The following is a 13,750-nucleotide window of genomic DNA, read 5'->3' as shown; positions in this document are numbered from 1 at the left end:
CAATAAGACAAATATATATATATATACAAAGGGACAAAAGACTTGAATAGTGCCTTAAACATGTAACTGAGCCTCAAGTGAGGGAAGGCTGAGCTACACTATGTTCAGAAAGACTACAGGCAGGACAGACACAAGTTAGTAAGGATCTGCAATAGAAGCAAGAATAAAGCATAAATGGACTTAAACCATTTCAGCAAAATCTAGTATTTAGAGATTTTTCCCAAAGTAATTCTTTTTCTCCTGATTACAAAATGAATACATATATGTTCGATGTAAAAATCAGGAACCAAAATTATACCTGTATACATTATATACATGTGTACATATATACAAATACAAGCACTTCTCAATTATCAAAGAATGGAAAAAAATGGGTTTCTGTTTTTTGAATAGTTAAGGCATAAGAGGAAACACACTAAACTGTAAGACTTAGAATAAATAATTTAGTAAAATTGATTTGTACTAAATCAGAGCTCTTATCAGGACAGAAAGAAAAGAGTTGAGTCAGAACAAAAAATGATAAAGAGGGCTGTGCTAAAGCAAGAATAAAGAACATTTACTAATTACTGAGTTTCTTCAATGAGAGTACACACAGCAGGGCCTTGTTGCACCTTAACAATGGTTCATTTGCCCACAGAAAAATGATTAATTTGTTTCAAAAGACTCCTCAACTTTTGTTTATCTGGGAATGTCTTGATTTCTCCTTCACTTTTAGCACTTTGATTTTATCAGCCCATCATGGCCTTCTGGCCTCCAAAGTTTCTGATGATAAATAATCAAAACATAATTCGGGCTGGGCGCAGTGGCTCACGCCTGTAATCCTAGCACTCTGGGAGGCCGAGGCGGGCAGATTGCTCAAGGTCAGGAGTTAGAAACCAGCCTGAGCAAGAGCGAGACCCCATCTCTCCTATAAATAGAAAGAAATTAATTGGCCAACTAATATATATAGGAAAAATTAGCCCGGCATGGTGGCACATGCCTGTAGTCCCAGCTACTCGGGAGGCTGAGGCAGCAGGATTGCTTGGGTCCAGGAGTTTGAGGTTGCTGTGAGCTAGGCTGATGCCATGGCACTCACTCTAGCCTGGGCAACAAAGTGAGACTCTGTCTCAAAATTAAAAAAAAACATAATTGAGGCTCCCTTGCTTGGATGTAATGAGTCCACTTCTCTCTTTGCTGCTTTTAAGATTTTCTGTCTTTTTTCTGTCTACTTTGTCTTGGTGTGGGTCTCTCTCAGTTCCTCTTAACTTGAAGTTGAGTGAGGTTCTTGGATCTTTGTATTCATGTCTTTCACCACATCTGAAAAGTTTTCAGTCATTACTTCTTCAAATAATCTCTCTGCCCCTTTCTTTCTCTTTTCTCCTTCTGATACTCTCACAATGTGTATACAGGTCACCTGATGATGTCACACAGGTCCACTAGGCTGTGTTCACTTTTCTTCAGTCTTTTTTCTTTCTGTTCTTGAGATACTTCCCATTGTCCTATCCTGAAGTTTGATGATTCTCTTTCTTCTGCCTGGTCATATCTACCCTTAAATATATCTAGTGAATTTTTCATTTTAGTTACTGTACTGTTCAGCTCCAAAATTTCTTTTTGGTTAGGTTGTCTATCTCTTTGTTGATATTTTCATTTTGTTCATATATCATTTTCTGAACTTTCTCCACATGTTCCCACAGTTTTTAGAGCATCTTTCTGACACTGTTTGAAAGTCTCTGTCTGATAGGTCTGTTACCAGGTCTTTTTCAGGGACAGTTTCTGTTGATTTTCTCTGTTGAATGGACCAAATTTCCCTGCTTCTCTGTATACCTTGTGAATTTTTTGTTGAAACCCATACGTTTGAATCAAATAATGTGATAATTCTTAAAATCAGATCATCTCTCTTCCTCGGGTTTTGCTATTTTTGTTTTCTTTGTGTTCCTGTTTTTTGGCTTTTTTTATTATTATTATTGTTGTAGGCTGTCTCTGTGCCAAGGATCAGAACTAAAGTATAAATTTAAGGTCTTCTCAGGTCATTTCTGAATCTGTGCCTCTCCCTGGGCATGTAAGGTCACTTTCTTATTTTCCCCATATGTATAGTTGTTTTTGAATGCTCCAGTCTTTAGTATCTGGCTTCCTAAAGGGTAAAAAGAGAAAAGTGAAGGGAAAAATCTCCTAAAAGTTACTTCAGCAGGAGGAGGGGCTTTACAGCACAGATCCTTGACATTTGGAGAACATAGTCCTCTTTGGCCCACCCTGGGTACCTCAAGTTGTATGTGAAATACTCCATGTGCACAGAGCTGCCTGCCACAGGGCTGGAGTGTTGATGAGTAGCTGCTACCATGCTAAGAGGTGACACTGACTGAAATGCATTGCAATTTATAGTCTAAACCTTTCACTGGAATTTGCAAGCCTTCAGTAGACTCCAGAGCTCCAAAATAGTTACATTGGAATTTTTCAAGTAACTTTTTTTATGAAGAGCAAAGTAAATGGTATATTTTGACTCCTTCCATATCTAGTAATAATTTCTTACTATTGCTGTAACACATCAGCAACTCTTTGGATCTAACTTCATGTCTCAAATCTTTTCTTTCACTGGCTTCATCCCTGCTTCTCCAAGCTGTTTTAGAATTTCTCAAGTTTATTTTCCATTTCACTGATTTGATTTTTCCAGTAGCAGTCAATCTGGTCATTACTGCTTAAACTATGTTTTAAATTAAACATACATGGTCTTTATTATCATTGTGTTTATGGATCTTAAATGTGTTCTTTTATCATACTACCTGCTCTGTTTTCATCGTCTTACCCTCTTGAGTTTTGAAAAAAAATTTTTTTCTCCTACACCTTGCAGGAATTATAGGACATCTGCTCTGTTTCCCCAATGTGCATAATTCATTTGAACTGTAGTATCTTCTCACATGCCCTGTTATTTAGTTTTCTATCTGCGTATGTTCCAGAGGGCAGTCTGCATTTTTTGGAAGTTCAGATCAATTCAGTCACAGCCTACAAACTCCTGGTTCAAGTTTTCAGCTTCAGATGAAGGAAGAAGGGGAATAAATTTTCAATTTATTACACCCTCACTTTAAATTGGAAGTGAAGCCACACTAGGCAGTAAAAGTGGGATCAGAAGCTAGTGATAGTAGCAGCATATTCCTGAGTTTCTTATACATACTTATGGGATCACTAAGAAGTCTGCTGATAGAGTAACTCTGCTTATTCTCAGGTACTACTGTATTCCTCAAAGCCTACCATACGTAACCATGGCAGGTACAGTTGCCATGATGTGTGTTTACTTCAATGCCAGAGATGCTAACAAAATCCACATGATGAGACCCACTTTTCACCCTAATTCACCTCCTCCTTGTCACTATCACTTTCAGTCATCATCCCTAAATTTTGGTTGACATTGCTCATTTGGAGAAATCTCTTCAACTTGCTTCTTTTGAAAGCAGATTCTTCACAAATTCAATGACTGACCAACTATCCCAGGTTTTCCTGGAATTTGGGACTTTCAGTTTTAAAACAGGGGAGTTTTAGGCAAACAAGAATGGGCTGTTCATGCTATAGTTCAGTCAAATTGGGACATCCTTCAATCTAGAACCACGCAGAAGTTCTTCAAGGTTTCTGGTATGGTTATCTTTCCCTAAGTCTCTAGTGGTGTAAAATTTCTCCTTAGTGTCTGCTATGAGTGGTTGTTTATATGGAAGTGCCATGTACTGAGATAAGAAATTCAGGAAAGGAGGACAGAATATTTTTCCTCTCTCATTTTTTTGTTTTCTTCTTTTTTTAATGTAGGAAGAGAATGAGGTTGAGTTCACCTTTGGACATGTGTATGAGTTGGACATGTGTATGAGTTGGACATGTATATGAGTTGGACATGTATATGAGTTGCTAACAGAAAATTCTGGTGATCAAGTCTGGAGAGCTTTTGATATATAAGCCTGCTGCTCAGCAGAGCACTCTCAGTTGGAGATGGAGATTTATTGAGTTATCAGGAGGCTAGTGGTTATTAAAGCTGTGGGCTATATACAGAGAGATTCGTTTCATAGAGCCACAGTGGTTTATTAGGATTGGGGCATAGTATAAAAGGCCAGAAGCAGGGAGAACATTTGTCTACAGTGAAGCAAAGGAATTAGATAATTTAAGTCACAATGAAGAGTTTATTGTTTAAGAGGACAATGATGACTCACTAGAAGACTGACAGAAGTGAAACAGTTAGTATGAACTCTCTCCAAAGCACCTTCTACACAACTACCAAAATGCTATTTCTAAAAGACAAATCCAGCCATGTCAATTTGCTTCTTCAAAACCTCCAATAACTCCTAATATCTTTCAGGAGAAAATTCAAATGCCTTATTTTAGAAGACTAGGCCCTGCATGATCTAGGCTCCTGCCTATCTCTCCAGACTTGCCTCCCACAATTCCCTCACATTTTCTTCTGTTGCTGAACTACACTGACAAAGTGGTCTTTAATAACTGTAAAACCTGACTCTAGTAATTAGGAATTAAAATTTTCCATAGAGGGCCTTTTTTACCCCATTTTTGAAGTTTATTTTTCTTCAGTGTTTGTTAAACCAGGTTAAAAACGCACATTCACACCCTTGACACCTTATTAAAGTCAACTGTATGTACATACACACATTCCTGAATTCTCTTCTGTGCCACTGATCTCTAGCTATCTTTAGACTCAGTACCTCATTGTTTTGATTACTGTAGCTTCAAAGTAAGTCTTGAAGTCAGATAAAGTCCTCATACATTTAAAAAAATTTTTTTTAAATCAATTTGAGTTATTCTAGTAAGTCCTTGGCATTCCCATATAAATTTTAGATTAAATCTGCCATTTTCTTAAAAAAAAAAAAACAAGTAAAAGCTTTTGGGATTTTCATTAAGACTATGTTGACTCTATAGACTGGTTTCAGGAGAACTGCCATCTTAAAAACATATTGATAATTTTTAAAAATAAATATTGCAGTCTTCCCCCATTTGCAACCAGAGAGGAAGGAACTCTACCTTTTATCACAGCACATAAGAGCCTTAAAAGTAACGTACTTTCTGCAGGGATCATGTTCGGGAGGTATTATTAATTCATGTTATGAAATGTAAATGAGAACCTTGAGTTACCTCTGTCCAAAACAAACTATTGATATCCTTGAACTATTTTCCATAGCCTGTATACAAAGTGTTTAAAATGAAATATACAGATATAGAATCATTAAGTACACACTATAAATTTTCCCCAAATGGCTATGACCTGTCATTTCTTTTGTTAAGGAAATCAGGCAGCAATGAATCTCTGAGGTTCACTGTAGAAATTACAGAGCTGTTTTGAGTTTTTCAGACAAGAAAAAAAGACTTGGAACCAGCTATTATATAACTTCCCCCAGAACTGAACGGTAATACTCTTTTTCACTTTCCTGTTAGATTTCTCTGGAATACACAATAGGTCTGAGGTTATGGATATTGCTTCCAAAGGTCAACTAGTGCTCAATTAGCTTACCTCTTCCAAGACTAGACTGCATCCTTAAACTGTGTGGGTTTTGGCAAATTCACTGGTGTTGATCTCAAAGGGAATTCAAAGTGTAAAAGTTTAAACACAGATCCACTATCACTGGAAGATCTAGCACACAATTATTATTCTATAATAAATAATACTCTCCAAAACACATTTACTGAATACCTGATAAGTACTAGGTCTGTGCTCTGCTACTTGCTGTTACCAAAAGCAAAAATTGGAAAAGTAATGTTTAAAAGAAGACAACTTAAGAGATATATAGCTTTTCCTTCCCTGCATTCCCTTATTTTAAGTTCCAGAAGATTACTATCTTGAATAACATTAGCTTAGTCACTTATGCTCCTAATTTTAAATAAAGACCACCATGGGAAAGTCATGTGAAATTCACACACACACACAAAAAGCTGACAACGATCATTACATTCCCTTACTAACTCAATGTGAAAATTTTCTTCTCTAATTTAATATGATGAATCTTTGAGGTTCATTGTGGAAATTACAGAGCTTAATTAAAGAACTCAGGGTTTCAACCTTTCCAATAATGTATGCCACTAACTCATTTTACCCTAGCTGCTGAGAAGTGTAAAGACTATTTTTAATTTGTTTATAATAAAATAAAGCAGATAGAGAGAAAAGTACAAGAAAAAAAAGTACAGTTTAATTAGTTACTATAAAGGAAACACTACTGTAATCGTGAATTTACCCAGATCAAGAAAGAAAACTTGCCAATCACCTCAGAAGGCTCTTCATGAACCCTGTCCCAATCCCTCTCTCTCCACAAAAGTAACAATTATTTCGACTTTGTAGTAGTTACTTCCTTGCCTTTCTTTATATAGTTGTATTGATTTGTTGTAAGTGTATATCCATAGAAAAACACTTCAGTCTTAACCACTCATTTATTTTCATTTGCTATGTCTTTTAAATCTCAATCTAGATGTTCCCTCTTCATGTCTCTCTTTTCCTTATAGTCTATCTGTTGAAGGGTTTGGGATATTCACATATATGTCCAGATTTGCTGATGCATATGTGTATGCATATTGCAGTTCAATGTATTTCTCAGTTCTCTGTATTTCCTACAAATGGCCAGCTGATACAGAGTCTCAATCAGACCCATGGTGAATTGATCCCTTGAGCAAGATGATAAGTGATGATGTGTTCTTCCATTAGAAAATGAATAATGTCTCTTCTTTTTCTTCTTGTGATGTTAGCAGCCATTGATGCTCACACCCTAGATCCATTACTTCATTGGAAGTTATAAAATGGTGATACTCTAATTCTATTATTCCTTTTTCATTTATTAGTTGAAACAGCTCTTCCATATGTACTATTTTGTTAGCCAGCGGTATATTCATATAGGAAATGTATGATAAATTGCTTGATTCTTTCTTTTATTTACCAATGTTAAAGGTAATGAATTGTTTCCTATCATTCTCTAAAAATAAACAATTCTTTAAAGAAAAAACAATCATGAACTCAAGGATTTAAATATACTTAATAGGTTTCTTTTAATCCTTGGCCAGTGAGAGTTCTCAAGTTATCTCTCCAGTCTTTCTGAATTCACTCTAAGTAATCTTTAATAGCTTCCTTGCTATCTGGTATGACATAATGTACATTTCCTGCTCAATACCTTGAATAAGCCATTTCACTAGAAAAGTTTCGTTTCTTTTAAGGTGGGATGGTTTTCCCAAGACCACAATCTGGTTGCTACAGAAGTTCATTGCACACAGCACTGTAAAAGTTCAACTGACACTCAACTGGTCATTTTTTCCCAATTCTCTTTGGTGATTGTATTTTTAAAAAGTATTTGTGTATATATATTTTTGTAAGATGAAATTCTTGATAAGCATATACTATTACTTTCAATTAAAACTTAGAATTATCACAGTTTCTTTCACTTGACCTCCACAGTACTGCATCTGTATTTCCTTTCTTCCACATTAAGAATCTAGCATATATAGGGACAACAGAATTAATATTTAATATATCCCATTATTATTCACTTAATTGATGCAATAATATAAACAGTCTTAGGATAACAATATTAACACCATTATCCCAATGTAGTTACTATGAAGAATTTGACAAAATTTCTGTATATTCCCACTATTCTCACTCCTGCCTTTTATAGTTGTACATTATCTAAACATATAGCCATTACATATTATACTCTTCCCAATTTTAATCCTCTTTTATCTTCATATATGTTTAATGCTCATCACCATGACTTATTTTAATGGCTTACTCATCATTTTAATTGTCTAAAGCTCAGTCACTAAAGTACCTTTTTAGGAAGGACTCAGGGGAAAAAATAATCTGTGATTTCTAGAATGTTGATAATAGTTTGTCCATGGCTTTATATGAGAAAGTCAGTTTTGCTGGATACAAAATGCTTGCATCATGTCTTATTCCTTTGAATATCTTAAAAATATTTCTCTCTTTTTTTCTGACAAAGTGTTGCTGTTAGAAAGTTTGGGTGCTAATCCAATTTTTTTTCCTTTTTAAGTCATTTATTCTTTCTTCTTAGAAGCCCAGGGAATTTTTCTTTCTTTAACACACTATAATTTTATTAGAATATGTCTTGTGTTGTTTGCTCTGGGTTATAATCTCAGGTACACAGTATTTTCTTTCAGTATATAGTTTCAAGTCTTCTTGTAAGAAACTTCTCCTAAATTATAGTTTTTCATATTTGTTCTATTCCCTTGCTTTTTCTTCCTAAGAGTCTTATTATCTGTATATTGTTTCTTCTTTGCCTATCTTCCAACACATCACTTTCTCTCAAATCCTTTTCTTTCTGAATTTCTTTTTGGTCTTTAAATTTTTCCTCCCTTTCAACCTCTATTTAAAGGCAATTTTGGTTTATTTGCTCTTGTATTCCTATCATTCCTTTTCTGAATTTTTCTATCTCATTTTATACTGCTCTTTTATAGTTGATATTGGTTTCTAAATGACTTGGCTCATTTTAAAATACAGGATTGGTCTGTTCTATGGTCATGTTTTTCTGGGGTGCTTTGTATATAAAGACATTATCTTTTCCTCATTCCTTTTTCCTTTATAATAACCCTAACTGGGATTTTACCATGATACTTTTCTGTTTCTGATGTCTATATAAATTAGTGTTCCTGAACTTTTAAAAGAAAGTGGTGATCAAGGTAGTTTTTCTAACATCATAGAATTCCTCTCTGTTGCTTTCATATAATGTTGAAAGATACGGCAGAACTAGCTGAGATCTCCTAGCTATTCTCCTTTCCATCATTATCTGAAGCTTCTCTTTCCTTCCCCTCTTGTTCCTCTCAATTCTATTGTCCTATACAGCTCAATTTTGATTCTATCATCCTATTCAATTTTGTTTAACTCAGTGTGGCGCCTTGTCCTAGATTAAGAACTCTGGCAGGTCCACTTCAAGAGTTCCATTTTGAGAGGTCATTGAGGGTAGACAGTTCTAGCTCCTTCTGTCTTTACCATGGACATATTGCACTGGCTTAATATCGGAGTGAGCAACCTCTCACCCTCCTATTTCAGCTGCTGCTCTTAAAATAGCTCACCACATTGTCCAGCAAATAGTTGAGGCTATTTTGGCATTCCCTTGCTTTCAAGTCCTATGAGTCCTGTTAACTCTCTCTGCTTACTCCTGCATAAGCAGGGATACGATGGAAGTCTTGTTGCTGTTGGTTGTTTGCCCTTATCTGCTTGTATTTTCAAATGCCTGAGGTTAGTTTTAATGTTAATTTTATCCATATGTTTTTGTATTTGGTACTAGTTTCTGTTAGTTTTACTCAAAAAACTATGGCATGCCCACATCCACCTTCCTAGAAGCCCTCTCAAAGTGAGATTTGAAATTCAAACTCAGCAATTATATGTTATATTCTTCATATGCTTTCTTTTTTTTTGCCAGCTCTAGAGTTTTTTTACTTTTCCCATATACTTACTTTTTGACATTTATTTTTTAACTATTTTTAAACCATCTTATAAGTCATTTCACTTTTTTAAAACAAGGCAAAAAATACTCGAACTCCCTGATTACAAAATGTTTATTTTAATTAAATTCTTCAAACTTCTCCTGGCTTTCAATACCTCTAAGTGCTCCTTATTCATAGTTCAGAGAATTTACAAATATGTATACTTTGAAAAATCCTTCAACTACCTAACACTTTCATCTGTGAGGTCTTAGATTAAGACTACCAAAAACCCAAATCATTATTCAAACACAAGAATGCAAATACAAAGTGTCTTTAAAACTCTTAACATAATTTGAGAAGAAATTCCATGTTTATGTATTACAGACTTTGTCTTCCTTGAATATTGGGATGTATGGCACATGCAGTAGGTTTTCTCCTAATCCAGGAGTGAACAAACCACTCTTTGGCTCACTATTTGTTTTATAAATAAAGGTTTAATGTAGCACAGCCATGCCCATTCCCTTATGTATTATTAATAGCTATATCTGCTTTCAAACTACTATAGCAGAGGTGAATAGCTGAATCAGAGATCATATGGCCCAAAAAGCTGAGAATATTTCCTATCTGGGCCTTTATAGAAAAAGCTGGACAAACCCTTTCCTAGTCTAGAGATTTATCAAACAAGGTACATGAGCAGTACTTACGGGATTTACTTGTAACTTTGAATGGAAGAGCTTTTTGTTGTATTGGATGTCCAGCATATTGCAGGATGTTTGGCAGGAACTAAAATGCTAGTAGCACTCTGTCTTTGGGTCAACCAAAATTCCCCACTCATTTCTAAATACTCTGGGAGGGAATAAAGGCACTATCGCTGGTTGAGAACCACGGAAAAACTAAGTTAGCTGAGAGTAAGGAAAAGGAAAATACAGTCCATAAATGCTAACTGCTGCCAAGATGGATGAGAAGTAAAATTACTCCTTTAAAGAGCAAACTAAAACTATTCTCCTTCCCCTTTGACAGACACTAAACCAAAAATACACTAATTTCTTAATAAAACTAGGCTTTATACTGTAATACATCACACCATTATAGAGTTTTCTTAAAGTTTAAAAATAAAGCTTTTTAAAGCGATCTTACCGATTTGTTCCATCCAGATTTGATTTGTGGATGAAATTAAGTTTTGCATCTGCCCAATAAAGCTTCCGTTCCTCATAATCCAAAGTTAGTCCATTTGGCCAGTAAATTTCAGTGTTTATTATAATGAAGCGACTTGAACCATCCATTCCAGCACGTTCTATCTTTGGCACTTCTCCCCAGTCTGTCCAGTACATGAACCTAAAAAGGATTAAAACAATTAAAGCCATGATATAAGCAGAAAACCACAAAATATTCTGTAATTATCACTATTAGATAAAGAAAGCTCTCTTAGGAACACTAAAACTGAAACCTTTAGGAGTTATTTTTAAAACATTAATAAGCTACCATTTGCTACTATCATAGTAATATCTGACTCAACAACCATCATAAAGGATGCAAAAACCACTGGATCAAAATTTATTGGAAAAAAGGATATTTACATCATCTCAATGTATCGCCCCACAGATTATTATTAACAACAAAGAGGAAAATGATAACCTTAGAGGAAATAAACCTGGAAGACACCACCATTAGGAAGTGTCTAAGTTAACACCACTAATAAAGGAATAAACTGGCATCAGATACCTCTTAATTAATGCAATGAAAAGGACATACCATCTTTTAAAGAGTACCTCTTACATAGTATTCCTGCCAAAAAAATGAATAATCTAAATAAAATGAGGAAACAGACTCAAGTTGAGGGACAGTCTACAAAACAATTGGCTTCAAAAAATATCAATGTCATGAAGCTAAAAAAAATTTTGAAGAACAATCTAGATCGGAGAACTGATATGATAAGGAAAAAATGCTAGAAAGACATTATTGCGGGAAAGGCAAAATTGAGTGTCAAATTATATACTAGTATGTACTAATGTTAAATTTCCTAAATATGCTAATTGTACTGTAGTCATGATATATTGGAGTTCAATATACTGTTTTTGCTTCTATTCTAAAGATTGAAAATTTTTCAAAATAAAAAATGAAAAGTCTAATAATCTTATTACAGCAAAATTTTTCCTTCATGTAAAAGAAAAACTCTTAATGTATCATACTTCAATTAAAAGCATATTTTAAAAAGTTGATGAGGGTGCCAGAACTAGATATGAGGCACTCAATAAATGTGTTGAAACAAATTCAGGTATAACTTTTACATAAATAGTTGGTGGAATGGTAATACTAGAATGATGCCATTTTATGTACACTGATAGCTCCACTATTTCATATGAACTGCTTACTCAAAGAGATGATGGGAGGAGAACATTGTATGGGAGAATAAATATACTTTCTAACTACAAGGCACTGTGCTATTGGCTTCTATCTCACTTAAGCCTTACAGAAACCTTATGAAATATTATTTGTTCATTGCTGTAATTCACATGAGGAAACTGAGAAAAAAGTAAGCACATCACTCAAAGTCATACAGCTAACAAACGGAGAACAGAAATTCAAATCTACATCCCTTAGATTCTAAAGTCAATCCTTATGCCATAGGTCAAAGCAAAGTGCTTAGTTTTTATTCCTTGGTTTTTAAGGAATAGAGAGCAAAGTGCTCCCTAGATTGAAAAAAATGATTAGATTTTATTCAGAATGAGGGGTAACGGAATGATTAGACTCATAAGATAAAATCACAGTCACACTTTACATAACAATGTTTGTGGGACATGACAGTGGTCCCACAAAATTATAATACTGTATATTTACTGTGCCTTTTCTATGTTTAGGTACACAAATACCATTTTGTTACAAATGTTTACAGTATTCAGTTCCTTAACATGCTTCAGGTTTGTAGCCTAGGAGCAACAGATTATACCATATAGCCTTGGTGGGTACTAGGCTGTATCATCTAGATTTGATGAAATTGCCTAATGACACATATCTCAGAGCATGTCACCAGCGTTAAGTGACACAAGAGACTGTATATAGGAAAGCAGGCTATACCATGTTAGCATTTTGGGTTTTTATTCTGACAGCAACATTAAGGCATTTGAGGACTTTTGAAACTTGAGGTGAAATGATTGGCTTTGTATTTTAGGAGGTGGAAAAACTAGCTGCAGAGTGGAGAAAGTCTGGAGGAGGGCTAAAAAGAATACAGAATAGGGCAAGTATTCCAAAGTGGCTCTGTGAGTTGTTCAGCAAATCCTTTTCCCTAAAAACAAAGAAAAAACAGGAAAAGATTGTGAAAACTAACTAAAGTCCCTGAAAAGTGATCAAAGGACATACAATGAAATAAGAAGCATTTATTAAAAAACAAATCTACTGAATCTCACCAAAAACTGGTATTTTAGCTAGGAGCTACTCCCATTCCCACTCATACTGCCAGGTTTGTGGCACGTAAGTTCTACCCTGCACAGATATGGCAGACCATAAGGACTAGCAGCTACCTTGCCCTTTAAGAGAGGGGGACTGTGTTTATTTGGAACAAGGCATGGAAAAATCTATACCCAGGAATCTTGTCCAAAACAAGAGTGCTTTCAGTGGCAGACAATCAATAAGGGCTATTATCCAAGTGATATTGGTTGGTGCAAGCAACACAGTGACAGACTAGCCAGAAATTTAACAGAAAGATCCTAGGAAAGAGACAGCCAATGAGAGAGCCTTGTTAAATGGATATTCATTCCTGGTGGTCAGGAAGACTATGTGCAAGAAACAGGCTGCTCCTCCTCAAGAGACACCAGAGAGAACACCTAAAGCTAATCTCTAGCTGAATGTGAGACAAATTTGAAACTGCCTAAGACGATAAGACATTCCCTAAACCACAAAAAGATCCAAGGGAAAATGGTGGAACACTTACTTGCTGGTGTTTAAAAACAACCTCTAATCAATCATTTGCTGACCACTAAGATATAGAGACACAGCAGCAATCCCTAGAAAGCCAGGCATAAAAACATTTTAAAAGGGAAACAGACAACTGAATTAATCCAGGAAAGTCAATAAACAAACAAACAATAGCAACAAGCCCAGAATATATATCCATTTTATTATCTAAAATTTCCAGTTTTTGCAGGGTGCAGTGGCTCATGCCTGTAATCCTAGCACTCTGGGAGGCCGAGGCAGGCGGATTGCTGGAGGTCAGGAGTTCGAAACCAGCCTGAGCAAGAGCGAGACCCTGTCTCTACTAAAAACAGAAAGAAATTAATTGACCAACTAAAAAATATATATAGAAAAAAATAGCTGGGCATGGTGGCACATGTCTGTAGGCCCAGCTACTCAGGAGCCTGAGACAATAGGATCA

General features: G+C 35.3%; 1 protein-coding gene across 1 annotated transcript in view; it reads right to left on the bottom strand.

Annotated features, from left to right (window-relative positions):
* LRP6 (LDL receptor related protein 6) overlaps positions 1 to 13,750 on the bottom strand; it is a 188,566-nt gene that overhangs the window by 93,030 nt on the left and 81,786 nt on the right. The window contains exon 3 of the mRNA XM_020287629.2: positions 10,519 to 10,716. Coding sequence (XP_020143218.1) covers positions 10,519 to 10,716 — 198 coding nt within the window. The remainder of the gene's footprint in view (positions 1 to 10,518; positions 10,717 to 13,750) is intronic.

The sequence above is a fragment of the Microcebus murinus genome, chromosome 10 (genome assembly GCF_040939455.1).
Source record: "Microcebus murinus isolate Inina chromosome 10, M.murinus_Inina_mat1.0, whole genome shotgun sequence".
In the NCBI taxonomy this organism is placed as follows: domain Eukaryota; kingdom Metazoa; phylum Chordata; class Mammalia; order Primates; family Cheirogaleidae; genus Microcebus; species Microcebus murinus.
This window is presented reverse-complemented; position numbering and strand designations above follow the sequence as displayed.